The sequence below is a fragment of the Neurospora tetrasperma genome, assembly GCF_000213175.1.
Source record: "Neurospora tetrasperma FGSC 2508 unplaced genomic scaffold NEUTE1scaffold_81, whole genome shotgun sequence".
In the NCBI taxonomy this organism is placed as follows: Eukaryota; Fungi; Ascomycota; class Sordariomycetes; order Sordariales; family Sordariaceae; genus Neurospora; species Neurospora tetrasperma.
Window position 1 is genome coordinate 7972021 of NW_009799179.1, and position 27438 is coordinate 7999458.

The following is a 27438-nucleotide window of genomic DNA, read 5'->3' on the forward strand; positions in this document are numbered from 1 at the left end:
CGTTTGAGGGCATAGTGTTTTTGCTTTTTCTCTCTCTTTTTTGGTCTATACCCTATATACCCTTTCACATGTGTCTCTGTTTCCCCATGTCGCGATAGTCAACATCCAATGTCGCAACTCTCCTGGTCCCCGACGGCGACCCTCCGCAAGGGCTTGCGCATCTTCCTCCCCATCTCCCTAGCTCTGACGATATACCTCTACTTCTTCCCCTTTTTCGGAAAATGCGCCTTTCCATTGCCGCCTGTCCAACATAATGCGCCCGCCGACACAGGCTACCATGCCTTCCTCGAGACGGTCAAGTTGCACCTTTCGCTACCGTCTGTGCCCGTAGACGAAACCGATCCTACCTCGACACCCACCGTTACACCTTCGCGACCGCTTGCGCCGTTTCGTCTCCTCGCACTCGGCGACCCGCAGCTCGAAGGCGACACCTCGATCCCAACCGAGTACCTAGGCGTCTTCCCGCACGTCAAGAGCCTCTTCCGCCACCTGACCTTCCAGACCAGCCACGCCTCTCTACGATGGCGCCTCCGCCAGTGCTTCCACGAGATCGTCGATATTTTTTTCGAAGACGTCTTCAACCTTGCCGAGTCCTACCGCAAGCGCTTCGACCACTGGGGTAACGACTACTACCTTGCCCACATCTACCGCACGCTACACTGGTGGTCACGCCCGACGCATGTCACCGTTCTCGGTGACCTTCTTGGCAGTCAGTGGGTCACCGACGATGAATTCTACTGGCGCGCCCACCGCTTCTGGAACCGCGTCTTCAAAGGCGGCGAGCGCGTCCCCGACGAAGTCGCCATGTACCCAGCCGACGAGTACGACCTAACCGGCTACCTCTCGACTAGCGGTCCAGCCAACGACTCTTCCGTCTGGACCAAGCGCATCATCAACGTAGCGGGGAACCATGACATTGGATACGCAGGCGACATTAACACTAATCTTACCGCGCGCTTCGAAGACGCCTTTGGCAAGATCAACTACGAGCTCCGCTTCGAGCTGCCCCTTACCAACAAGTCCCTGACCTCGACCCTCTTCGACGCCCTCGACAACCCGCTCTCCGACCGTCTCGTGCCCGAACTCCGTCTCGTCGTACTCAACGACATGAACCTCGACACGCCCGCTTTGTCGACCGAACTACAAGACGACACCTACTCCTTCATCAACAGCGTCATCAACACCGCCAGCGCGGTGCAGTTCAAGGGCCACTTCACTTTGGTGCTCACGCACGTGCCGCTTTACAAACCCGACGGCGTCTGCGTCGATTCGCCGCTCTTCACCTTCCACGACCACGACGGGACCTTGAAGGAGCAGAACCAGTTGAGTCTGGCGGCCAGCAAGGGGTTCCTTGAGGGCATGCTGGGAATGTCGGGAAATAAAGACGCGCCTGGCAACGGCCAGGGCAGGAGGGGGATTATACTGAACGGACATGATCATGAGGGGTGCGATACATGGCATTATATCAACCAGTCTTTTGTCGAGGTGGAGAGGCTTGTCCAATCTGAAGACGGGGAGTACGAGATCGAGAGAAAGCAGAGGGAGTGGGAGGTCAAGAGGTACAAGCAGGCCAAGAAGGAGTCCCTGATCGGTCGCGAGGATATGCCGGGCGTGAGGGAGGTGACGGTGCGAAGCATGATGGGCGAGTTTGGCGGGAACGCGGGGCTTCTGAGCGTCTGGTTCGACGAGGAGGAGTGGGAGTGGAAGGCCGAGTATGCGACGTGCCCGATGGGCACCCAGCATTTGTGGTGGGTGGTGCATTTTATGGATTTCTTTGTGATTTTGGGGGCGGTGCTGTTGGCCGGCGCAGGAGTGGCGGGGTGGTTTGGTGTGGATGTTGATAGAGCTGTTGTGAGGGGGTTGAGGAGGATGGTTGGTGGAAGGAAATACAGACGGAGGACGGGCGAGAGGAGCGAGAGACAAGAAAGGCTTAGGGGGGAGGGAGAGAGGCATAGAGATGAAAGAGGGAAAAGCCGCGATCGAGGGGTCTTGAAGGATCGGACGAGGTCAAAGTCCAGGAGGCGGTTGGAGAGGAGGGGTGTGACGCCTGATCAGCAGTTATGGAGTGAGGCGAAGAAGAGGTTGGATTATGCAAAGTCGTGATGTTTTGATGTTTCATGTAGGGGATGATATGGGGTAGTGGGTTTCTTTTGGATAGAACACCAATTGGATTAGGATTTTCTGTCCCTATATGCATTATTGCGTGTACAAGCTCAGTTGCTTCTATGGTCGTTATCCCGTTTTGTGATCTGCTCATTGCTGCTATCTGTTTGACTTTGATAAGGTTTTGCGGGATACGCCAAGTTAACATTGGGCTTGGATTATTCTCAAAGTAGGGCACATCCAAACCAAAAGAAAACTCAAGAACTTCATTATTCATCATCAGTCGCTTTCATCCGAAACCAGCCCAAACCACCCCCAAGACATCTCACCCCCTAAACTTCTTACTAGCCTCCGCAAAACTCATCCCCCCTTCAATAGCAACCTGCATCTTTGCATCCGCCTCCACCTGCTTCGCCATCAACGGCAGCGCCTGCTCCGCCATCTCCTTGGGAAGGACCACCACGCCATTGATATCCCCAACGATATAATCCCCCGGGTTAATCATCATATCCTCCTGCTCGTCCGTCTGCAGCTTGACGGGCACGTTCACAGCGACCACCTTCAACAGCTCGGCAGGCGGCGCAGTGCCCACGTCCCGAGCGAAAATGGGATAATGCAGGTCTCGTTGCTCTTGGAGGTCCCGGAAGCGGCCGTCGATGACGGAGCCGACGGCTCCTAGGGCGCGGGCGCGCGTGGACATGAGGCCGCCGTAGACGGCGTTGGGGGTCTTGGCGGGGGCGGAGACGAAGACTATGGAGCCTTGGGGGACGTCGTCGATCTGAGTGATGCATGTTGATGTTTTGTTTAGTTTGGAATCATGCAAGAAAGAATAAATGAAAGTGAGGTTGAGTAACTTAAGTGACTTACATAGTGAGTAGGGTGCTTTGGTCTCGGGTCATCCAAAGGAACATATCGGACTGTGTAGGCGGGACCGACGATTTTGGTTGCGCCTTCTTGACGGTGGGGGGACCACATGGTCAGACCGGAGAGAAAACCGCCATTGCGATACTTGAGCTTGATGAGGGCGTCCGAGACATCGCACCTGTTTTTGTGTATTTTTGATGTGTTAATTCGTGGGTTCGACAATAACGGGGTTCTTTAGATGATTGATGACATACGTTGTGTACTGCTGCAACGCCTTGACGATGGGATCTTCCTTTGTCATCTTTGCTGATGTTGATAGGGACTATGATATTGTGTTGTTGTAGTTCAGTTGTGAATCTGATCGACAACAAGTTGACAGCCGAGGTTGCGGGGTCACTTGGGACAAGTAGTGTAGTTCTTTGGTGTAAGTGTCTTAGTAAGGTATCTCGAACGCTCAACTCATACAATATCTCGAGTGTTTAACCAACCAAGAGGTGATTAAAGATCACTTATATATCTCCAAAACATATAGTGATGTTCACATGTTGCAGGATGCAATACATCATGCCCGTCGTCGACACAAGCGGGAGGGAAGCGTGGGAAGCTCGGCGACGGCCGGCTGACAAGTGGGACTGTGGAGATCAATGACACCGTTGGGGTCCGTTTCCGTCCGGCCGTCAATGGACGCCAAGCCCGCAAAACCTGGGGAAGTCTCAGGGGGTTTGGACCCGGACCGTTCGGCATGTGACGGTGCTTCGTCTATGTTTTTCTCTCAAGCTTTCTCTCAGATGGAGATCCTATTCTGATCGTGGCTTCAACTCTCAATAATCAGCTTGACGGACAAGTGACGTGCGGTTGAAATCTGATTATGATGCAGATATCTTTGGCTGAGGTTCAAGCCCCTATTCGTCTACAGAGCGCTTTACTTGTCACAAGGTATATGGGGACCTCAGATGACTTCACGAGATAAGACTCAATTTATCGGTCAAGTTCTTTAGAAATGCGAGTCAAATGGCTCTCGGCTCGTAATAGGGACTAAACACACTTTAACGTACCCCGATAGATTGAGTAGCGACGTCATGGTGCGCTCTTCATATTGTACAACTTCCAGATAAAAGCAGTTCGCAATGCAATCCCAAACTAACCCAAAAACGCCTGTCCCAACCCAATATGCTCCCAGACCACCATCATACCCTTCATTATTGACCTGCGGCGTGAACACGTCAAGCAACAATGACAACGTCCATACCGACACCATTAAGCAGTGCAGTAGCCACCATGTCGTTCGTAGGTACCACGATATCCTCTTCATTATCCAAATCAGACCAGCCTCTCTCGGGTCCCCACAGAATCTGCTTCCCATGCGACAGCGCTGTATTGATCAGCCCGCGCATCATGGCGCCCTTCTTCCGGACGCTGCTCCACGCGTCAAAGGTAACGTGTTCGACAAAGGGCATTTCGGTGAGCACGTCCGTCAGCAGACCACGAGAGAAGCCCTCGTAGAAGTCGTCGGCGCGACGGAAGCCATTAAAAATGCCGTCGCTGGGGTCGCACTCGACAAAAACGGTCAGCTTGCGCACGCTGGTGCACTCGTGCAATCCCAGGGCCGGGTTGACAACCCAGCCGCGCGGTGGCTTGTTCCAGCCGGGGCCGAGGCGCATCTCGAGACTGGTGATCCAGGAGCGCTGGCGGGCGCTCATACGGGCAAGCAGAGGCTTCTTGGTCTTGAAGTGTTTGCCCGGGTGGGTGGGGAAGATGCGGAAGGTGTGTGTGCTGTAGAAGAGGTAGCCGGCCTCGAGGCTGATGGTCCGACAGGTGCGCAAGAAGCCCAGCTTCTTGTGGATGCGCCTGTAATTGTCCGGGTCTAGGTCGAGGACGTAGTGGGTGTCGTCGAAGAAGTATTCGTAGATCTTAACTCGGAGTTCGGCCGGCAACTCTAGGAAGGGAAACGGCTTTTGTTTCCTTCTGGCTAGTCGGGAGAGAGGCTTTGGGGGGGCAGAAGCTTCACCAGTCACTTCGGCAGAGCCAGCCAAGGTTAATGCGCCCATGGCTTTGGTGACATCCTCATCGACTTGTCCGTCAATCCCCACTTCAACCTCTCCGTCAACGTCCCCCTCGGCCTCGGAGGCATAAGTCGACGGGTAGGCAGAACTCAGCGGAGTATTGAGATTAGAAGGGATCGGGGTCGGGGGAGCATGAAGCGAGTTGTCCACGACGGTCGCGACGGTGCGGGACGTCCTCGTGGTGATTCTACGCCCCACTAGTTGTTGGGTGGCTTTGCGAGGCATTGTGGTGTAGATCGTCGTCTAACGACAGGGCAAGCGAAGAGAAGGTTGAGAGATACGGTAAGTAGAAGTAGTGGTGATTATGATATCGCGATCCTGGCAAAACACGAATAAGCAGTCTGTAGGGCTGACTGGCGCCACTGTACTTTCGGAACGCGAAGTGGCAAATGTTGAATGTCAAGGGTTTGGGTAGGGTGAGAGATGAATGTGAGTGGATGTTGTAGGAGTCTGGAAGGATAAAATATCGGTCCTGAGATGGTTCAGTTTCTTCTGACTCTTGGCTTTAAGCTCGATGCGTCGATGATAGTAGTAGGTCTAGGCTGTGTGTGTGGTTGAGTACGCAGAACTCTGAGAGGGTGGTCCCATCGTGAGTACTGAATGCGCAACGACTGGACCACCCTCTAGAATGCATTCGCGGAAGCCATGGTGGGCGGCGATAGTTGGGAGTTGGAATGGTAAGTGGCAGGGAGTTGTAGAGCGCGGACTGGACTTTTTTTTTTTTTTTTTTTTTTTGGATGATTGATAATGACGGTTCGGGTGGCGGAGAAGGAGTGGACTTTGCGTTTGTGCTTGGATCACCGCAGCCGTTCGAGCGTTGGATGAATGATGATATGTTCCAGAAGAAACAGAGAAGACGGGAGTGGGAAGGAGAGAAGATGGATGGGTGGAAGCAGAAGAGGGCAAGTGTTAAAGGATTCGTCAATTGTATCGATTCGGTTCCGTCTCGGCCCGCTAGAATGATGCAGAAACGAAACGAGCAAGAAGTGGTCACCTACCGAGAAGTGCAGGTGAGGGGAAGGAAGGCAATTGAATGGACGATGTTGAATGGTTGGATGTCCATCACAGCAAAACACGGCATCGCTCTATCGCTGAATGTGCAGACGATTTGCTTTGACCGACGCATTACATAAGCTGTACTCGGATAGTAACAGGGTTAGGGTGAACATGAGAAATCATCACAAATGATCGCCAAGAAGAGGTATTGTACTGTAACAGAATAACATCCACTTAGCATATGGTTCACCTGGGACTTTTGAGGTGATCAAGTCGTCAGTCAGGTCACCCAAGCTTTCCATCGTTTGGACAGCAACTGTGTGGTTAGGAGAAGAGTGAAGTGATCTGAATGGCTCAGAAGAGCTTATCGAAGAACCAGTCATACCTTTGAATGCCCGGTACTTGTTTATTTCGCAGCATCCCTTCATTTTTGAATAATACTTGCTCATTTCCCCGCAACAGTTACTGCTCGTCGAAAAGCATCTGTAGGCGCAATGCTAGTGGAAAAGTACATAGTGTCACTGTCGTCTGACGTTTTCAGTATGCAGTCCAATAAACGACACCTGTCAAATCATGCTTGAATCTTCCAACTGACATAGGATCTCGGGCACCTGTCGCAATAGATAGTTTTCTGAAGACGAGATGAAGACTTTCAACTTTTAAGCCATTGGAGTTGAGATGGTGAGTTGGGATTGAAGACTTCCTATGATTTTTATCCATCCATGCAACCAAAAGCTAAAAGATGACGACATGTCCCCCACTGTCTTTGACGCTTAACTCCGTATGTGGGGCCATTGGGGCCGGGAACAAGAACTCTCAGAATTCGACGGTCTGTGCACGGCGGCCTTGGAAGATCCAGCAACCGACCCCTCCTTCATGTCTGATTGGACCAAAAGAAGCGCGCCAAGGCTGAAGTTCAACTAGCAGCGTTGTGACGGAAGGTTCAGGACTCAAGTTTTTTTTTTGGGCGGGCAGCCGGCCGGGCGAGAAGCTTGAGTTTGTGGAAAGTTTGGTTTTGGATATCATATCGCTATCGGGCCCAGCGGATACTGACTGACTGCAACTGACTACGACGCCCTGAATTTCCGTTATCCTACTGTTATCGTCACTTGTTTCCACCACCTAAGAGGCAGCAACCAGCTCCTCCCCCCTCCTGCAACCACCCGGGCATCCATCCACCTTCGGTTTCCATCACTAGAGGACACTCGACACCACACAGCACTCCAAACAGCTGCTGCTCTTCGTGTGTCCAACCAATATCAGTCATGATGCTGTCCAGAGCTGCCGTGCGCTCCATTGCGGGCGCGCGTGTCGCAGCTCACGCGGCGTCGCCTCTCTTGTCGCAGCGCACTCTGCCCGCCGTCTGGACCCGTTCCATGGCCAAGGACAACAAGCCTCCCAAGTTCTCTAAGCCCGAGAGCACTCCCGCACAAAAGGCTACTCCCAAGGCCCCCGAGCCCGCCGAATCTGAGAAAGCTGAGCAGAAGCAGCAGCAGCAGCAACAACAACAACAACAAACCCCAGCCGAATCCGAATCCGAACCCGAACCCGAAATCGACCTGTCCAAGCTCCCCGATCTAAGAGGTGGTATTCCCACCACCCTAGAGTATGAGATGGCCCAGAAGGAAGCCGGCAAGAAGCCCGTCGCCGGTGAGGAGGCAGAGACACAGGCCGAGGGCGCCGAGGGCCCTGAGGCCGCTACGTCAGGCAGCGGTGGTGGTGGCCGCAAGAAGGGCCAGCTCCCCGATTCTGCCTACGTTTCTTCTACCGAGAAGCGCCGCCAAAAGATGGCCAACTGGGCCTTCATTGCCTCTGGTCTCGCTTTGGTTGGTGGAACGATCTACTTGGGCAGGGAATGGGATGAGGAGGAGCTTGAGAAGCACCATGATATACCAAATGGCTGGGGTCTCGGCCTGTGGTGGAAGAGGGCCAAGGCCAGGATGACTGGAACCGTCAGCTACTACCAGGAACCTGCCTTCGAGAAGCTGCTACCCGACCCGGATCCGTCCTTCGAGCGCCCGTACACCCTCTGTATCAGTCTGGAAGATATGCTGGTGCATAGCGAGTGGACGCGCGACCACGGCTGGCGTCTCGCCAAGCGTCCCGGTGTCGACTACTTCTTGCGCTACCTCAGCCAGTACTACGAGATTGTTCTCTTCACCAGCGTTCCCTTTGCCAACGCTGAGCCTATTGTCCGCAAGATGGACCCGTACCGCTTCATCATGTGGCCCCTCTTCAGGGAGGCGACCAAGTACAAGGATGGCGAGATCGTCAAGGTAGGACCACCCAGAGCTGTCAAGATTGCACCGTCACAGTAGCTAACCAACCATTGTCGCACAGGACCTTTCTTATCTCAACAGAGACTTGTCCAAGGTCATCATCATTGATACCGACCCCAAGCACGTGCGCGCCCAGCCCGAGAACGCCATCGTCCTCCCCAAGTGGAAGGGTGATCCCAAGGATACCGAGCTCGTGTCCCTCGTCCCCTTCCTCGAGTTCATCCACACCATGAACTTCCCCGATGTTCGCAAGGTCCTCAAGTCCTTCGAGGGCCAGCACATCCCCACCGAGTTCGCCCGTAGAGAGGCCATTGCCCGCGCTGAGCACAACAAGCTCGTTGCCGCCAAGGCCAAGAAGGCTGGCCTCGGCTCACTTGGCGCCCGCTTCGGTATCAAGCCTAGCAAGCTGAACCCCATGGCCATGGAGGGCGAGGAGGATCCTTCTGAGGCTTTTGCTAAGGGCAAGATGATCCAGGATATTGCCCGTGAGCGCGGCATGCGCAACTACCTGGCCATGGAGGAGGAGATCAAGAAGAACGGCGAGATGTGGCTCAAGATGGAGCAGGAGGCGCAGGAGAAGGCCCAGAAAGAGATGATGAAGAACATGCAGAGTTCCGTCTTTGGCTGGTTCGGCGGTGCTCCCAGCGGCGAGCAGCAGTCCGGCGAGTCGGAGAAGAAGGCCTAATCGACCAAACGAATCCGCCCCCTCAGCTATCCGCGACAATATGTATCAACACCTTGTGACCATTTTCTTGTACTTTTACCATGTCTTTGCTATTTCTTTTTTCCATTTTCCATTCTCTGTTCATGATTGGCGTCACTACAGGGATTTACCGGACTTCTCTGCTCCGGTCATGGTATTCTTCCTTCACATGCGGAGCATTGGAATAGGCGTGGGTCACTTAGGAAAGAGAAGGTTTCATACATCTACATAATCTGTCTGAGGGGTGTGGCTCTAGAGGTGCTGTAGAATGTCTCTCAACGGAAAAGTTATGACAATTCCAACACTTTTCAATATCACTTCAGGCAAACATCCCTTCTCAGCAAGAAGTCTTGTCTGTTCGCCTCCCTGCATTCCATTCGTGATTCCAAGAGCACGTTACTGTGTGACCGCAAGTCGAGGGAACGTCTTAATCGAAGAACACCCACTAGCTCACTCAGCTTCTCTCGGTATCACAGCCGCCTCGCGTTAAACGAGATATCTCTCCTCGTAGTATGAGCGAGCACAGTCCCACCAGTCGCAACCGGTGCTTTATCAGAAGAAGTCAATGCTATCGAGCTTGGGTTGGCACAACTCAACATCTTATTGCATTGGATATCTCAGCGTCCAGTGTTGCGAGGACTGTGACATGTCATCCTGGACATATTCCGGATCGGGGGTAGGATAGCCGATACTGATTCGAGGAAATGTTACGCCTTCGAGCGAACCCCTCTTGACCACGCCGTCGGGTCAGAACTGTGAGGAGCACAGTCGAGATACTGGATCTTTGTGTTCAGGGTCACTAATCAATGTCTGGAGACCTTTTCTTTTCACCGGGTATGTTGGCAAGTCCCTCTGATCACTGCTTCCAAATCTCACAAACCATGAAAATCCAGTAGGCAGATAGCCGTTGCACTGCTTGAGGTCATAGATCTGGAGTTCTACCCAACTTGGAGGTTACTCTAGATAGCTACTACTGCTGTGCTTCGGTTCGAAGTTTCTTCACTGATCCGATAAACCACAACGGCTCGCCACTTTGCACCCTTTCAGTAAGCAATCACTACAGTCTGTGCTTCTTCTAGAAGCGGACATGACAACTTCGATCATCTTGGTACACATGGTGTTTTGCCTACCAAAAATGAGCGAGCAGCAAAGCATATAAACGACAACGGACTCCTCTCAGCAGTGTCGAAAGAATTCCAACCTCACTTGACATCCTCACCACTCCTCAATCCTTTCAACACAACTTTCTGACACTTTCAACCAAGTCCACTGGCTAGTCCGCCGCCAACAACATGCATATCCACTCCCTTCTTGCCCTGACCCTGGCGGTCACCACCTCGGCCTTGCCCTCCCTTCCAGGATGTCTCGTGACCGATGAGAACCACTCTCGCGCCTGCCATGAGGTCGGCCCCGTGCAGAGCAAGCTGGAGATTGTCGACGGTCAGAAGCAGCAGAACCGCGGTGGTCTCCAGGGCCAGATCGAATATGTCGACCAGCAGATCGGCAAGGAGATCGAGTGTCCCGGTTGCGGCAAGAACATCGTCGGTGACCTTGTCCAGTCCAGATCCATCGGTCATAACAACATGGTTACTGGCCAGGGTGAGCAGCAGCTTGACATGATCAATGGAAAGACCCATGAGGAGTGGGTGGGTGTGGGTCAGCAGCAGCAGCAGGACAGCATGGTGAGTCTTCAGAAAATCTATTATGTCTATCACCGTCAATTCTGGGCAATACACACTAACAAACAACTCTTCTACCACAATACAGCCCCATGGCCAGAAGTCCAACTTCAAGACTGGCCAGAACCAAAAGCGTAACCACCTCGGCCAGCACTTTGACGACCAGTCCAGCACCCACGGCCCCGTCATGTACACCGGCAAGACTCAGCAAGATGAGCTTCTTACCAAGGGCCAAGGCAAGACCCAAGAGCTCTACAATACCATGGGCCAGACCAACGGCCGCATCCAGGAGCGTGACATCACCCACAACTGGGCCAACCAACTCAACCAGGGCCAAAACCAAGAGCAGCAGGAGCAATTCAACAAGGGTGCCCAGCAGATCGAGGGTCTCTACACCACCGGCAACACCCACGGTATCATCCAGGACTTCAACAAGGGCGGCCAAAACCAGCAGCTCTACAACGGTCAGCAGATAGGTACTACTAACCAGCTGTACAAGACCGGTCAGAACGGTATCCTCCTGACCACCAACCCCAACCATCAGCAAGAGCAGTTCAACAAGGGTCAAGGCCAGGGCCAGCAGCTGTATAATGGTCAACAGACTCACCAGCAGCAGCAGCAGTGGAACAACGGCGGCGGTCCCAACGACATCCTCATGACTACTACCCACCAGTTCTACCAGGGCCAACCCATCAACACCCAACAGCTCAACAACAAAGGCCAGGGAATCCAACAACTCCACAACGGCCAACAAACCCAGCAGCTGAACAAGATCGGTGGTGAACAGACCCAGCAACTCAATAACGGCAACTGGAACCACCAAACCACCCAAGAGCTCTTCAAGACCACCACCAACGGCATCATTCAAGCCCGTCACGAGACTGCTGGCGAGCATTTCGATGGTCATCAGGAGGAGCAGCAGTTGGCCGCCGGTAACAGCCAGAGCAAGCAGCAGCAAGAGGAAATCGAAATCGGCGGCGGCCAGCACAAGAACCAACAAGAAGCTGTAGTCTTGTCTCCCCAGCAAATGATGGACTTTGTTGCTGCTCAATCCAAGCAGCAGCAGCAGCAGCAGCAGTGGGTTAGGGAGCAGGTGGTTACTGTGGATGGCAAGCAGCAGGAGGTTTGGACTTGTGTTTGAGCACTGACTGACTGACTAACCAGTCAGTTAGTTTTCCCAGCTGAGAAGGATGGGGAGGATGGATGAATGGATGGATGGGAAAGAATGGATTCAATCAGATGGATGATGGATGAGATGATAACGATGTTTAGTTTACATGACGCTGATGCTGATGCTGATGCTGACGCTAGCTGTGACAGGTGGTAAAAAGCTACTTTTTGAGAAAGGGTATAGTGTATTGATGTCTCAATGGGTTCAACGCCTTTCACTCGTTTGGTCGTTGAAGGAACTTTTCTATTCGAGGGCGATGTTTTATCTGTTTTGTTGTTTACTAGTGCTTTGAGAGGATAACAATGGACTCGCTCGTTGAATTGTTGCTCTTCGGATAAAAGCAAAGTGAAGTAAGTGACTGTCATGCGGAAAACGAAACCGAGGTGCTGGCGAAATCTTGCCAGACTCTTCACTTGCCCTTTAGTCGGGTTTGACGCCATGGTCATTGGACGTCTCAATCCGAAGAAGTCTGCCGTGTTATTGCCCATTGATGGAAGGAAGAAGGAATGTTCGAACCACCTTAGCGGAACCGATTTACCAACGGATACACATACAACCAGCAATCACCAAGTTTGGAAAGCCGAGCATCAAGTGCCGTTGTCTCATTCAGTCCTCTCATCAAAAAGTATCCCTTGCGTAACTTATTGAACTCCAGTTTCCATTCCATGCCGGTTGGTCGGTTGATCATTGACAACGTTACTGGTATATACATAAACATAGTGATACCCACAAAGTTGATGCTTTAAAATTTCCAAATTTCCTCCAGTTCTCTCATCCCCTCCTTTCTCCTTTCATCCAAAAAAAAAACGCTGACCTCCGGTATGTATACGAATCGAGTCGCGGGTATAGGTCACGTCACGCCAATCATCAGAATGCCATCACCATTCCAATTCCATATCTTCTTTTTTTCTTCGAAAACCTCGTCTCATGGATCCGCACCTTCCGCCGTCATCCTAGCCGAAGTTCCTTTTATCCCTTCTCCTACTGGGGGACTGTGACTCTCCTTATCTCTTGCAGCTGTCGTGCTCCTGGTGCTCTCCGAGCGATCGATATTTGCAGTAACAGCACCGCTTCCATTGCCTTTCTCTTTCTCCACCTGTTCATTTACTTCGATGGTCCTCTCGGGCTTTTTCCCCTTTGTCGTTACCGAGGTTTCCTCGCCTGAGTCACTTTCCGTCGATGTTCGGAAACTCTCTGATACTGACGTACGAGCTGTGCTACTCTCTCCTTGGAATGTTATGTTGATGTTCGGAGGGTTAGACACCGATTCCTCTGTGCTGGCCGCATTATTGTTGCTGCCCTCTCCTATCCTTATCTCCTCTTCCGGCTCGACGACAATGAGTGGCACTGAGTCGAGACGCAGACTTGGCAATCTGGTCGGTAGGTTCCCGGTTCCGACACCTCCTCCCCCTGAGATGCTCCTCTGGTGAGCAAGGGTTCTGCCTCCATCCGTGCGCGTAGAGAGCGATGTCTCTTCGGCTGATGGTGCTGGTGATGGACCGGGGTATTCCGGAGGGGGTTCGTTGTACGGAAGCGGCGTCAGGGTGGTGGGGCTATTCCTACCGGATACAGCGGCAGAGGCAACTGGGGAGCGGAAGGGAGTCAAGTCGTCCAAGCGAACGTCCTCGTAACCTGGTGGAGGCGGCATGTTGACGGCGCCCAGGTCAGCATCATCGGCATCGATCATCTCAGGGCTGGATCCAGCGCGCGGGGTATTGGCAGCCGAGTTTGCCCTGGACCTGGATATCGATCGCCCGCGTTCGTGGCTGTTGCGCGTAACAAGGCTGAACGTGCTGCTACCGCCCGCTCCAGTCAAGGGCGTAGCCACAGCCGACGAATCGAGGAACTGATCACCCAATCTGGAGGTGTCGATACTGAGCGAGCTCGAACCCCTCCGATGATGAGTGGCTGAAGTACTAGGCCTTACACCCTGCTGCGACGCCGCCATGCTCGCCGCATCGCTCAGCAACCCGACCCTTTCGCTTTCCGTGCTGTTAGCCCGGATGCGAGTGCCATCCGCCCTAGCGACACCCAAGTCCGCATACTGTACACTGCTCGTCGCGCGCGATCGCAACTCTCTGATGCGATTGTGTTCCTCACGAAGCACCTCCAGTTCCTCAGTATTCCGCGCCGTCTGAACCCGAGCCTGCTCTCTAATCTGGCGCAAAGCTGCAGTGTTATGGGCTTGCCGAGCCTCTTGGCGCAGTCGTCGCCGCTCCTCCCGCTCTTGGTTCGCGCGCCGTCTTGCCACGCGAATCTGGTACAGTGCCTCCATTTCCTCGTCACGTAGATGCTCCTCATCCTCCGCAGTCGGCATCTCTACCACCACATCGATACCGTCGCGCTCGCCTTCCCTACCTAAAACTCGCTCGTTTTCGGCCGGAGCTGGCCGGTAGGCCGGGAGTGTCATGATGCTGCGGATCGACTGATTACGGTTTACCTCAGCTGTCGTTCCTCCTGTCGCTCCTGTTCTGCCGGCTGCGGCGGCAAGTCGAGCGTTCACCGCAGTGAGTGTTTCCTCCATGGCGTCCTGATTTGCTCGGTTGTGACTGTTGTACTCTTCGTCGATGCCAGCCTGAGCGTAGGCATGCTTGACAGGCGGGACCTTCCATTTGGTCCATAATCGCTTTAAGAAGGGCGTGGGTATGTATTTTGGGTTGGGATGTCTGGCGCGGACGGCGCGTAAGGTGAGAGTGATGGATAACATCAGAGCGATTACGGCAACGACAATGGCGACAATCTGCGACGGAAGCAAGTGTTAAGAGAGGAACACCATTTGATGTGGAATAGAGAGGCCTACAATGCTAGTTTGAGTGGGCTTTTGGGAAGAGGGAGCATTCGGATCTGGGGCTATGTCGATGCGTGGCCATAAACTGACTGCCATCGAAACAGCATTGGGCTCCAGTGACGGTTGAGAAGCCCGGATCGGTATCCGTGATTGTGTTACAGGCATTTTGGCTGGTGGTGGATATGTATGATGGAATATATATATAACAGTTCGAAGAAGCGGCCGCGTCGACGATCAATGGGCTGAAATTATCCTCTGACTAGAAGGCCGATGTCTCTGCATTGCTCTTGGTCGTCGTCTGTCGATGGAACGCAAAGTCGTGAACCGGGAAGAGGCAACTCGGCAATCGTCACACAGCCCTCCGCAACTTGACAACGCCAATGAGAGTGTTGAGGCGCGGTTGGGGGCGTTACCGGTCTCCAAAGGTCGGAATACACCGTGATATACGCGGTGATCGGCCTTGTACAACCGTCCGACGGGAGTAATAATCTCTTAATGTCGGCGGCCGGTGCAGATATGCAGAGGTAGTGTAGTGTAGAGTGGTATGTGTATGTAAAGGTTGAGGCAGTAGTATTGATTGACACAGTCTGCTATTCGCACTCACCAGGCGAAACAAACGTAGATACAATACCCATGGAGATATACGACTAAGCAGATGGGCGATGGAAACAGAGAAATCCGCCTTGGCGGCTAAACAAGTCGACCAAGATGAAGTTGAAAAGGTTCAATTAGTCAGTTGGAAGAGAGAACAAAGAGGAAATCGCTATCACGCTTCGCATTTTCCACCTAATCTTTCGGTAAGGCGGGCGGGCGGGCAAGCGTGCGACCTGGGAGGGCTGGGAAGTGGAAGCAAAAGAGAGACAGGGAAGGCCCTGAGTTGAGCCATTCAGAAGCCAAACAAATTGGCAGGGGCTGTCAACGTTCCATCCAAACAGCAGGCCCCCGCCCCACTGGGCAGTGCCGCCTCGTGTTGCCCCGTCAGTGTTGCGCAGTTGTTTACCATGCCCCTTGGGAATCCGGTACGGCGGTACTGCAAGAGCAACAACAGGGTGCAGGGCAACAACCGTGAATTACGTCTTTGGGTACCGGGAAAGGGACTTTTTTTTACCAGAATTCTACTTTATGACCTATGTGAGGCTTTTCGTTTTCCAAGTTTAGCTTTTCATGACTTTCCTGCCCCGAAGAATATCACATCCCAAGACCCGCACTAACAAACAGTCAAACTGTTACATAGGCGGTCTTGAACCCCACGGCATCAAAACAACGAATGGAACACCAAAGTCCCACAGTGGATCGCTTTCCCATCCCAACCGAACGTCCTCTTTCATTCCTTTCAAGGACGGGAACTTTTACCTATTTTGACGACATCAACCACAGCACTCAACCATATGAAGACGATGTCCTGAAACTCTCACTGATTGTTTCGTGGCTAACATGGGCCCCTCGGTCTCTTGTCCATGTCCAAGCGCACTGCCATGGTCGGACCCTATTGTGGCTTTATCTGAGGCCGATCTCCAACTTACAACCAAGGCCGGTTCTCAAGGGAGTGGCTGAGTGGGACGTCTGACGGGATACCTACTCACTGCCACCGTCCTTTGAGATCACCACGACCACTCGGTCCAGGCTGTGCATACACTCGATCTTCTGTTCCTGCGCGGCTGTCCTTGGTCGACACTGATTTGGGCATGGTCAATAGTCTATTTGTGTACACTATGTACAGTGCAAAGGGTCCAACAAAGGGAAGCTTGTGCAAAGTTAGAGAGGCACAAAGGATCTACGTAGATCCCATCTAGATCACCGCCATGTAGTGATGGTCATTTTCTGAAAAAATAAGAAAATTCCCGATATTATCGAATTTCTGAAATTTTCGAAATTTTCGTTTGAAAAAGACGGTCTGTGCACCCACACACAGAATCCCCCTCCCCCCCCCCCCTCCTCCCAACCGCCATCTCCCATCGCCAATGACTCCTTCTTTTATCTACCAAACTATACAATTTCGAGTGCGTTTGAATACTATGAGCCATCACGATAACCTCGCAAGATGCTTCCTATTCGGAATGAAATAGTTTACTATCATTTCAAACTCTCAACTACTATAATAATTGTACTTTACACACAGAATCTAGGCTTAGATGCCAGCTTACACACATGATATATGGGCCGAAGGTCACATGGGCAAGCACGTGCTGAAAGAATCCCTTCTTTTTCCTTACCTTTCCTTACTTTTCTGTTCCTTACCCTTCCCGTGAAATTCCATCCCTTTACTACCGCCATGAGCTCTTCCGGCCATCCCATCCTCCATCTTCTATTTCCAGTCGACGCTAGCACGCAATCAAGTCAACGTGCAGAGCAATCCCCGCATACGCTGCTGCCCTTGCCTTTGCGACATGTACCCTACCGACAGACATGTCCGAGCTACGCAGTACATACTGCGCACTCTGAACACATACACACATACCAGGATATGTACAATCCCGCTTCGTCTGTCCAATGATACTTGCCCATCCCTATATACACGGCATGGCCGGATTTAGGGCAGTTTATTGCTTCTTCTTCTCCGGGTCTGCGGGGTACGGGGTGAGATGGTATACGTGTCTCTCACTCTAATATTACTGACAATTGTGCCTCAAAGAAATAACCCTATTGTAATTCTAGAATTCTTAAGCTGTTGCCTGTTGTAGTCACCGAGGGACAAACATCCACTGACTATCGGACAGCCACAATTGCCTGAATGGTTCGATGACTGCCAGCGTGTCCCGACTAATCTTTTCAGTGCAAAAGTGCGACAGATGTAAACCTTGACTGCTACTCAAAGATGAGCAGTCTTGTTGTTCCACCTAACACGTCCGGACTCTCGTCAGTCAAACTGGACACTCTTACTTGGTCAAAGGGGAACTTACAAATCAAGGAACAACTTCCACAGAATGGAAAACATCAAGCCCTGAAGGCCATTGCACAAAATCCGCGTCTTCAATCCGCGGCCAAGCAAGCCCTTGATGCCATCGTTGACAATGACCAGCCTCGCTGCTTCGGCTAGACACAACATGTTAGCGTAAACAATCCTCTTGCTGAAGATTCACAAACAAAGCGGGAAGGACTCGTCCGTCAAAACTCACAATAAGAGACCTCCTTATCGTTAACCTGCCGATACGTCTTCACCACCCTCAACGAATTCGACACCGAATCGCTCACCACACTCGCCACGAACCCCGCAAACGCCAATCTCAACAACCAGATCCCCAACGGGTGCTTCGCCGGCTCCGGTATGATCTCCAGCAAATAATCATGCGTCGCATACCAGGGGTAGTTGCCCACAAAAGTCGCCGCGGCCGTCGCAAAGGCGCCCCACCAGAGACTGCCGATGCCGTCCGTCTTGATGCGTTGCCTAAGAATAGCGGTGCCTCGGGGCCCCTGAGCTTGGAGCGTGGTTTTCAAAGTGTCGATGGGTGTCAGGATCATCCGGAAGGCGGCGGCGCAGAGCGAGGCGAAGATATCCTGGATGGTGATGGGCAGGTGCTTGAGAAAGGAGTTGGATTGGAGGAGAGCGTGGATGCCGGCGTTGGCGGCGGTGTCGCCGAAACGGGCTGCTGGTCCTGCGGTTGTGGTTTTGTGTGTGAGTATTGGGGTTGTTAACGAGTGTTTGGGAGTAGAGGAATTCACCTTGAAAGAGAGCGGCTCCCATTCCATCGTAGTACCGACGGAGACCACCCTGTCGGTAGAGAGTCTTGGTGGCAGTGGTGAACGAGGTGCCGAAGCGGTATTGATAGTTCATGATGGTTCGTAAGGGCTGGATAAGGGTAAGTGACTGCCTTGCTCAACATCAACGGTTAGAGTCAAAAGGTCACATACCATCAAAAGCAACACCTGAAGCACCATGGCCGCAGCACCGCTTATACCACCACCCAAAGCCCGTTTAAGCGCTCCCTTCAGGTCGAACTAGAGATGATGAGATCCATCAGTGTCAGTACAAGTCAAGCACTTGAAAGAAAGCGCTGGGGAAGGTAATGATGCAGCAACCCACGTTGACATCCGCCCCAGCATCGATCCAAGCTTTGACAAAGATAACAGTCACTGTGACCGCAGCAACAGTCCAGAATATCCTCCAAGCAAAGTAACTGCACGTATATCTGCTTCCTTCATCTTGTTCTGCCTCTTCAACAGTATCATTATCAGGCCCTGCTCGATGATCATTTTGGCTTATCAAGAGCGGCGTCTCCTCGTTGATAGTGGTTGCCTGGCTTTGTCCGCTCTCGATATCATCGTCGGGAGTTTTGGTGGGTGGCATCGTTTCATTCAGACGAACTTTCAATGAGTAGGACGATGTGAGCTTTGATGATGAAAATGTTCGTGTTCTTGATCCAGTGATGGTTGAATTCTGGATGGATGTTTTGTTTTGTTCTGATGAAAGATATCGCCTGATAGGCTGCCAGCCGATCCCAGTCGTATCCCCCGCAGCGGCAGCGGATTACCAATCGGTGATGACGTGCTAATCTCGGCCGCTTTGGTGGTCGACATGAGACACCCATCTGCATATCTTTTGAAGTTTTTGATTTTTATAGTCGGGTTGTTCATTCGATGAGTTTCAACCTCCACCGATCGATTATGTTCGGTGTCAAGATCAACAATCGCCTTACGTCGAGTTGATGAAAACGATGTGCAACACTGCGGACATTCACGAAAACCACGCTAGCATATGGTATTAATGGATAGTAAACAAACCATTGCGCATTTCCAATCCTAACTTTTAGTACCACCTATCCCCAACTTATATTTCCCAAGAGCCCCAGCTCGCCGGCGAAGTACTGGATGGAGGTGCAATTCCCCCATGCTTGAGCGGGAGTGATGGTAGCACTCATGTTGAAAGCGCGGTCCCAAGCGAGCGTCTCGCGTTCCGGCCAGCCTTCCCTCTCGTCAAAATGCGTAAACGCTCGAGGTCTTTCAGCGAAGTGAGGTTGTGCGGGTTGACGGTCAACTCGGAGAAGTAGGTCGCTAAGCGGGGGAAGTCAGTGTTTAAGACGAGGTTCTCAAAGACAAATTGTTCCTTTTTCGTGGTCTCATTGCCGGGGAGGAAGAGGTCGTTGATGATGATGGCGCCGGCAGAGCGAAAAACGGAGAGAGCGGCTTCAAAGACGGAAAGGACGGGCGCGTAGGGGTTAGAGGCTGGATCGTTGAGTTCGATGAGATTGCGTGGGATGCCGATGCGAGCGCCGCGCAGGGCGAAGTAGTCGCTGGCGCCGACGTAGTCGGGGATTTTGTCGACGGGTCCTGCTGAGGATAGTATACTCCCTCAGTCTGACCTCTGGTGGCAGACCAGCCCGATGTGTAATTTTTACTGCGATTGCTGGCCCATCAAGAAAGGGTTGTTTTGCCGAGGATGACGGCGCCGGCTTTCCTCAACTTAGCGGCCACTGTGCTGTCTTCGGACACATTGGCTCCGACCAAAGCGTATAAACCGGCTGTATTATCCATTTTGTCTGGCGTGGCGATGTTGTCTTTGAGCAGAGTTGGGATGCCGTGTAACGGACCCATGATCGTGCCGTTTGTTCGAGCAGCGTCCAGCTCTGATGCTATCGAGAGGGCATCGGTGTTGAGCTGGGTGACAGCCTTGAGGGTAGAGTTCACCTCCAGAATACGGCGGGTATAGGCATTGACGAGATCGATGGTGGTGAATAAGCCCTTCTTAAGCCCGGCAGCTAGATCTTCAAGATCAGCATCCAATAGTGATGGGAAATGTACGCAATTGCCGGTTGAGCCCAAGAGTGGCTTTTGCGAGCAGAAAGCATCGTGATACCATGATGACGCGAAGGCTGTGGCTACAGGAAGGAGACAAAAGACTGTAGGAACTTCATCTTCGACAACGGGGAAGATGGAGCAAGGGTTCCCCGATGAACAATAGTTGAGGGCACAGAGAAGTAGAATCGCTGGATGAGAACATCGCGATGTTTATACGGAGGCAGAGAAGTGATAGATGCGAATACCCGATAGATGGTGTCAGATCATCGACCCTCGACATCGAGCTAGAGGACTGACGGGATCAAGACGCGATGTCGCCGATCCAGTCTATCCTGGTATTTCACCATATTCCGTATGCAACCTGCTTCTTCACACCCCAAGCTTCAAGCCCAGGATTGCAATGAAAGAGGATGAGCACAAGCAAGATGTAGTGTGGTTCGCGTCGCCTGGAGGCAGTGTAATACCAGGGACACAGTGGAAGGTAACCATGTGCAAGCACAGAGGGAAACCGACCGAGTTGCAAAAATTAGAATAATCACGATTGTACTCCGTAGAGTACTTTCAGAGATTAAACTGAAAAGAACAGATACTACACTTGATCTAAGCCAAAAGGCAAAGAGAGCTGAAGAAAAAAAGAAGAAAAACAGGAGCAAAAGTGGGAGGGGTGGCCGGCATTATATACCCTCCCGGGTCTCCTGGGGCTGGTCTGTGCACGAGTGCAAATTATCCGTGCACGAGTGCAAGTCGTTCGCAGAATGGGTGGAGTCGGCATTTGCCAGTGAGGTCGGGTGGTTCCACAACATGTCAGGCACGCCCGCCCACTCCCTCCACGTGCAGGGCGGGCACAACGGAATATGTAGGTAGGCAGGTCGGATATGGGGGCGGGGTCTCGGTTCCCGTTTGCAACGCAATCCGGCACCATCCACCACTGCAGCTTCTCTTTGTCGAGCTCAACCTCACCACTCCAGCAGATCATGTATCTTCGACCTTTCACAAAACAAGGAGTGGGACAAATTAACTGTTGACTGTCTTGACTTGGTATCAATTGCATGCTAAACTGTCAAATTTCAAAGGATGACGCATTTGGACGGCAATCCGCAAGGCCCTTCTTTGGTTTCCTTCTGCTTAGTAGGTTGCTGTTCTTGCTTCACGGGTTCCTTCTTCTGCTGCGGCGCCGGCTTGGGCTGCGAAGCTGTTTGATTGGCAGCAACAGCAGTTGCTTTCGCGCCAGTGTCACTTGTCTTCGCCTTCTTCGAGCCTTTTGAGGAGAATCACCGTTAGCAACCACTCGCAATGACATCGACTTCGCGCACATCACAACCAAAGGATGCATACCAGTTGCAGTTTCTCACGCACCGGTAAGCTTGGACAAGGTGTTGTAGAACTCCTCGCCCTGAATGCCCGCAACCTTCAACTCGCTCTCGCTGGGCTGCCTGCTGCCATCACCACCGGAAAGGGTGCCAGAGCCCCAAGGGCTGCCGCCGTGGACCGCCGAGAGGTCGGACAGCTCACCGAACACCTTGGCGTAGCCGAGAGGCACATAGATGATGCCGTGGTGGGCGAGGGTGCTCATGGCCGCAATGGCAGTCGACTCCTGGCCACCGCCGAGACCAGCTGTGGAGATGAAGAGACCGGCCGCCTTGCCGTAGAGACCGCCGGTGGCCCAGAGCCCACCGGTCTTGTCCCAGAAGGCCCTCCACTGGGCGGGGAAGTTGCCGTATCTGGTGGGGATGCCGAAGAGGAAGCCATCGTACTCCTTGAGGATCGCAGGGTCCTCAATGACGGGGATGTCGGTGGGCTTGGGCGGGGCGTACATCTTGGCGAGGACCTCGTCGGAGAGGGTCTCGGGGACTCTGATGGATATGTCAGCGCACTCGTTCAAGTGGTGGATCGCAGAGTATTTGTTTACTCACTGGTAGAGGTCGGCGGTGCCACCGGCCTTCTCAATGCCAGCCTTGGCAGCCTCAGCAAGCTGCCTGATGTGGCCGTACATAGAGTACTAGAGATTGTTGGTTAGCCGTTTGTCCGACAGATCAAGAACGACGGATACCTACATAAACAATCGCGATCTTGGGCGCCATCTTGATTAAGGATATTAATTAGGTATGAGTGTTGGGTATATTAGTGTATGGTATGAAAAAGCAGACGTTCTTGTGGGAAGAATTTGAATCTACAGAGCATGTGGCACAGTCGTCCCTTATATACGATGAACTCCTCATGGGATCAGGGGTCGTCTTGAAACCAGCGGGATGAACCTGCAATCCATCAACGCCGATAACACGTTGTGAGACCGATCTGGATTCGTCATGATTACCGTAATCAACTGCAAATCGGCAACAAAGGCTAACAGCGTCCACTGGAGAGCAGATCGGGGGGGCTCTAGGCTCGCAGATCCTCCATCATGCGACGACCTTTCCCTAACTGGCTGGAAATGGTGTCATTGATTCCCGTACGACGTGGTATCATTGTAATTACAAGCACTGTACATATGGTTGCTTAGCTCATCGGACTGGAGCATTGCTGAATAACGGATGACAACGCCCGGGATACCTGACTCGGACTTCGTTGTTCAGCCTTCAGTAAGCGGGGCGACTCGCTTGTTGGGAAGGTGGGTCAAGGGTGAACCCCGGCTCGAGTCATTCGTAATGCTTTGTTACCATTGACAAACTTTAAAGTTGCATTTTGGGAATAGCATCATTAAACTCGAAGATTCTCGCACTGCATGGAAACATTCGCATAGTGCCGTATCTATGGGATATTTTTTTCAAGTTCAGGAGTGAATATTTTACTCCATCAATACGTTGTATTTTCTCGGCATGATAGCCAAAACAAGAACGAAGGGGTGTCACAATGGCGTTTACACCCGTCCAGGGTGAGAAGATGCAGAACACTCTTGACCCGAGCTCACAGAACCTTCAAAGTTTCCTCTGTAGCTTCTCTCATCCTCATCAAAACGTCCCTCAACCATTCATTCTCTCTTCCCCCATATTTACCAGCCTTCACCAAGCCAGCGCCTGACTGGTCGCCCTCACCGGCTTCGCATCTTTCTGCTCTTCCGAACCCTTCACCACATGACCATGCTCATGACCCTCCTCATGTTCATCCTCCTCGCTTCTCGGCAACAACACCGCAACATCCCAAACCAAGCCAAACCTCTCCGCCAGCTCGGTCCGGATAATCTGATCCCACTTCTTGATGAGCGGATGTGCTAGCGCAATGTCAGGGAAGAGAATTTCTGGCTTTGCTTCTTTTTCCTCTCTCTTTTGGTCCTCCTCTTCCATGTCCTCTTGATCCCTCTGTCGCTGCTGTTGTTGTTGTTGTTGTTGTTGTTGTTGTTGTTGTTGTTGTTGTTGTTGTTGTTGTTGTTGTTGTTGTTGTTGTTGTTGCGGTTGCTCTCGCTCAGGATGCTGATACCGCTCATGCTGCTCCTCTGTCTCCCCCGGGACCTCAAACTTCCAAGTCCCATCCTCATCCCAGTACTCCTTGCCGTAGATACTGTGCACGCTGAGATCCTTTTCTGCTTCCGCCAACAACCTCTTGACTCTCTCCTTGATATCCTCTTCCCCTTCTCCTTCATCATCATCCTGCTGTGGTGGTTTGCGCCCCTTCGCCGACGAAGAGCCAAGAGAAAAACTCAACCCCTCCAAAACCCCCAACAATTGTCCCGCCATCGCGCCGATCGTCGCTCCCAGCCCAAACCCCTCGTCAAACCCAGCCTGCACGTGCTCGGCTTTGGCAACGGTGATACCATCACGATAGCCAGCTGTGGTGTGTTCCTGTTGGAGGCGGGGGATGTCTGACGGGTGATTATGCCCTCCATGGCCTCTCACCGTTGCTTCGTGATGGTGATGGTGATCTTCATGTGAGTGGGAGTGAGAATGTGACTCGTCGCCCCAGACATCATCATCGTTGTCGCCGCCATCGTCGCCCCAGACGTCATCCAATGTTGTGGTGCTGTTGTCCTCAATGGAAAGGGTAGTGTCGTCTGTTGGGTTGTGGTATTCGACTGCAGGCGCTGTAGGAGCGACGCCGGCGCCGGCGTTGTTGGCGATGCGACCGGATGAGGACATGGTGGTGAAGAGGTCGGGGTCTTCTCTGGAGGAGATTTGGCGCATGAACATTTCTTTTTGTGTTTCAAACCAATTGCTTCGTTGGTGGGTGAGACGACACGTGAATCTGAGATAGAAGTAAGCGCTGATTTGAATTGTGATATGACGGCGTCGGCATGCGGCGCTTTCGTTCCATGTGAACTCGAAAAAAAAGGTCAAAACGCATTTGAATTTGTCATCGTGGGTCTGGAGTCACCTTCAACCCTAACCCTTTTACAATGGAGATCGATGGATTGGTTGATGCTATTGTCAAAACTCGTTTATCCGATCACAATGTCAGTTGGCTGTTATGTGACGTTCGCACTGATGATGTAGAATATGTTCTCAATTGGTATACTCAAAACACCTAAACCGCTAATAAGGTTCCCAAAAACGTCTCATCAGATAACGCCCCGCCACTCCTCAAATAAACTTCTTCTCAAACTTCTTCAACATGCCCGTCACTCCCCTCTCCAACTTGCCCGCACCCTCTTCTAGCCTACCCTTCTTCTGCTCAGGCACATACAACTGATGGTGGACCTCATACTCTTGCTGTCCAGCGACATTTTGTCCATAACCCGCTCCTTGCTGCATCGACGGCGGTATCGGCGACGGCGCAGCCACGTAACCAGCACCAGGTGGCGTGGGAGTAGGGGGAACGGCTCCGTAGCCGCCAACCGCAGCGACCGAAGCAGGTTGGGCTGGGTATCCTTGGCTATATGGGCTAGCAAATCCAGGGCTGACGAGACCGGGACTGGGGAGCCCACCAGGCATGGTGACAGACCTTTGTACGCCGGGGTGTACAGGCGGTTGGCTGAGGCCTGTCGGGTAGCCGCCTCCAAGCGCGCCGAATCCCTGGGGCGTGAAGCCGGGCGAGGTCACGCTGTGCTGGGGAGGAGCAGCAAAGGTCGGAGCTCCAGGCGGGTGCTGTAGGTTTGGCGGAGGAATGCCTGGGCTCAAGGGTCCACGACCGCTGGGAGGAGGCAGGCCTGGTGAGAAGGGAGTGGTCGCATCGTAGGCCAGAGTCTGGTGCAACGGATTCACCGCGGCATCCTCTGGGGGAGGCGTCTTCTCGCGGTATCGTACGGGTTCGGCGGCAGGTGGCGCAGCCGGGTTATAGGCCATCGGAACGAATGCTTGGGGCGATGGTGTCGAGTGATCGTGGGAAGCAGACACTGCAGACACGGGCGGCGGAGCAAAGGACTGGATTCCGCCAACTTGCGGAGGCTGTGATAGAGTGGTCGGGGGTGTACCGTGGTCAGCGATTGCTGCCCTCTCGAGTTGCTGGACTACCGCGCTGACTTCGGTATCGTGCCGAGGTGGTGGTCCTGGCTCGTTGTGGACATCGCACTGGTGCGGAGGGAGCACACGCCGGATGCCATTGACGAATTGCAGAGCATCTTGATGGTTGTGAAAGTAAATGTCGAGCGAGTGAAGCTTGTAATGGTACTTGGCCTGATTGTGAGGGTCGTATGTTGGTAGATGCCACTCCTCGTAGCCCTCGACCTCACCAACCGTCAAAGTTACAAGGCAGGTGTGGTTGTAATCGTACTCGAGATGGGTTTTGTCGAGGTCTGGCGACACACGATGTTAGCCTTCCCACTGTCCCGAACTCTCACCCTGAAATGCTAATGCTTACAGCCATCGAAAGCATCCTGATCTTCCCTTCCAGGTTGGTTCGCAATTTCCAGCTGTGCGCGGCCCAAGTTGGCATCTTCGAAGAGGTATACATAGGAGCCCTTGTCGAACCTGTGATGAGGCGGGTTATTTGTTGGAGGGCCGTAGAAGTAGTGAATATCACCAAAGCTATGAAGCGAATCTATCAGTCAGAATGCGCCCAGGAAATACCACCTCTTTATGGGATCAACGGAAGACAAACTTACAACGTGCCGACGTTCTCCTCTCCTTCACGGGCGGCCATCTTTGTGGTCAACGAACTCACTTGAGTGAACAAACACAACAACACAACAACGGTAGAGAAGATTGAGAAAACTGAAAGACAGCAAACTTTCTCAGCTTCCCAACCGAGGGCTCTACGCCTAATATCAAAGATGACGGAACCCAAAGAAAACAAGAGCCACTCGGCTTCCGCGTCTTTGCGATAGTACCCTACCTCTTAACGTGTACATACCCTTGCAGGAGACCGTGGTCTGGTTCTTCACATTCGGCTCTCACTTCATGGCGCAATCAGCACACAGCCATCCAACCAGCGCGCACGATAGGTCGGTGATGCGACCCCTAGTGCCGGTAGAGGTGACCTTGCCTGGTGGTTGCATCGTCCTGGATGGTCACTGGATGGTCCGCCTGGGCGCTTAAGGTGGGATGCCAAGAAAGAAGCACGAGCAAGTCAATTGTCACTCTCTCCCAGTCCTTCTTTCACAATCGATTGACGAGGAAGGAAAGGAGCGGGAGGGAAAGACAAGAAAAAAGGTGGGGTAAGCCGGATCCATTCCAATACCTAAACCTGGAGAGCTAGAAAGCCCCACCGGGCACGCAGACACCTTCTGGCCTCTCTGGCGGAGGGAGGCCTTTCAGGGCAGCAGGGCCCGGGTCTTTTTACAGTGACTGGCGTGCAAGGCACAGGGCAGTTGGAGGTCATTCACTTTTTCAGCGCTCGGGTCTTTTCTCGAACCATCCCTGTCCGTACGGTGGCCCAAGTGTGACTTAGGTTGTTTATAAAACTGGTCCAAGCTCCCAGCTGCAGCCAAGTGTCGGTCATTTTATATCAACGCCTCTACCACACTTACAAGTTTCGTATTCACACCCAAACCTTGAACCTGTCTACCTCTAGCTTTCTTCCCTTCTTCCTTTTTTTTTACCCTTTTTTTCTTTCCTTCTTTTCTTTGCCCTTTGTTCTCCTCTTCCCTTTTTTATCTTCATTTCTTTCTTTTCTCTTTCTCTTTCTTTTTCTCCTCCTTTTTGGCCTCCCCTGGGGGGAGGGGGGGGGGGGGAGGGGGGAGAGAGGAGGAGG

General features: G+C 52.6%; 11 protein-coding genes across 11 annotated transcripts; 3 read left to right on the forward strand and 8 right to left on the reverse strand.

Annotated features, from left to right (window-relative positions):
• Positions 1-108: 108 nt before the first annotated feature.
• On the forward strand, positions 109-2103 carry NEUTE1DRAFT_150688 (uncharacterized protein; the record flags this gene model as incomplete). Its single annotated transcript, XM_009858663.1, has 1 exon — positions 109-2103. One exon carries the CDS (start codon positions 109-111, stop codon positions 2101-2103), a length of 1995 nt encoding a protein of 664 aa, XP_009856965.1.
• A 142-nt stretch (positions 2104-2245) lies between these two features.
• Positions 2246-3300, reverse strand: NEUTE1DRAFT_73861 (uncharacterized protein; the record flags this gene model as incomplete). The annotated part of the gene is made up of 3 exons (XM_009858664.1): positions 2246-2881; positions 2971-3145; positions 3222-3300. The coding sequence occupies 3 exons, from the start codon at positions 3266-3268 to the stop codon at positions 2429-2431; spliced, it is 675 nt and encodes a 224-aa protein (XP_009856966.1).
• A 624-nt stretch (positions 3301-3924) lies between these two features.
• On the reverse strand, positions 3925-5430 carry NEUTE1DRAFT_92564 (uncharacterized protein; the record flags this gene model as incomplete). Its single annotated transcript, XM_009858665.1, has 2 exons — positions 3925-5030; positions 5064-5430. 2 exons carry the CDS (start codon positions 5253-5255, stop codon positions 4191-4193), a joined length of 1032 nt encoding a protein of 343 aa, XP_009856967.1.
• Positions 5431-7291: 1861 nt separating this feature from the next.
• Positions 7292-9331, forward strand: NEUTE1DRAFT_92566 (mitochondrial import inner membrane translocase subunit tim-50; the record flags this gene model as incomplete). Its single annotated transcript, XM_009858666.1, has 2 exons — positions 7292-8302; positions 8367-9331. The coding sequence occupies 2 exons, from the start codon at positions 7292-7294 to the stop codon at positions 8988-8990; spliced, it is 1635 nt and encodes a 544-aa protein (XP_009856968.1).
• A 969-nt stretch (positions 9332-10300) lies between these two features.
• NEUTE1DRAFT_54132 (uncharacterized protein) lies at positions 10301-11828 on the forward strand (the record flags this gene model as incomplete). The annotated part of the gene is made up of 2 exons (XM_009858667.1): positions 10301-10690; positions 10776-11828. 2 exons carry the CDS (start codon positions 10301-10303, stop codon positions 11826-11828), a joined length of 1443 nt encoding a protein of 480 aa, XP_009856969.1.
• An 829-nt stretch (positions 11829-12657) lies between these two features.
• Positions 12658-14837, reverse strand: NEUTE1DRAFT_126682 (uncharacterized protein; the record flags this gene model as incomplete). Its single annotated transcript, XM_009858668.1, has 2 exons — positions 12658-14598; positions 14659-14837. 2 exons carry the CDS (start codon positions 14809-14811, stop codon positions 12784-12786), a joined length of 1968 nt encoding a protein of 655 aa, XP_009856970.1.
• A 1410-nt stretch (positions 14838-16247) lies between these two features.
• Positions 16248-18956, reverse strand: NEUTE1DRAFT_126683 (uncharacterized protein; the record flags this gene model as incomplete). The annotated part of the gene is made up of 7 exons (XM_009858669.1): positions 16248-16343; positions 17040-17142; positions 17547-17679; positions 17763-18239; positions 18307-18433; positions 18496-18582; positions 18668-18956. The coding sequence occupies 7 exons, from the start codon at positions 18929-18931 to the stop codon at positions 16248-16250; spliced, it is 1287 nt and encodes a 428-aa protein (XP_009856971.1).
• A 362-nt stretch (positions 18957-19318) lies between these two features.
• On the reverse strand, positions 19319-20659 carry NEUTE1DRAFT_106275 (uncharacterized protein; the record flags this gene model as incomplete). Its single annotated transcript, XM_009858670.1, has 4 exons — positions 19319-19332; positions 19573-19911; positions 20172-20459; positions 20596-20659. The coding sequence occupies 4 exons, from the start codon at positions 20657-20659 to the stop codon at positions 19319-19321; spliced, it is 705 nt and encodes a 234-aa protein (XP_009856972.1).
• A 712-nt stretch (positions 20660-21371) lies between these two features.
• NEUTE1DRAFT_119169 (uncharacterized protein) lies at positions 21372-22537 on the reverse strand (the record flags this gene model as incomplete). Its single annotated transcript, XM_009858671.1, has 4 exons — positions 21372-21637; positions 21715-22232; positions 22293-22378; positions 22434-22537. 3 exons carry the CDS (start codon positions 22458-22460, stop codon positions 21728-21730), a joined length of 618 nt encoding a protein of 205 aa, XP_009856973.1.
• A 613-nt stretch (positions 22538-23150) lies between these two features.
• Positions 23151-24449, reverse strand: NEUTE1DRAFT_133775 (uncharacterized protein; the record flags this gene model as incomplete). Its single annotated transcript, XM_009858672.1, has 1 exon — positions 23151-24449. The coding sequence occupies one exon, from the start codon at positions 24447-24449 to the stop codon at positions 23379-23381; it is 1071 nt and encodes a 356-aa protein (XP_009856974.1).
• A 346-nt stretch (positions 24450-24795) lies between these two features.
• On the reverse strand, positions 24796-26388 carry NEUTE1DRAFT_150697 (uncharacterized protein; the record flags this gene model as incomplete). The annotated part of the gene is made up of 3 exons (XM_009858673.1): positions 24796-26041; positions 26107-26273; positions 26351-26388. 3 exons carry the CDS (start codon positions 26386-26388, stop codon positions 24891-24893), a joined length of 1356 nt encoding a protein of 451 aa, XP_009856975.1.
• Between the last annotated feature and the right edge of the window lie 1050 nt (positions 26389-27438).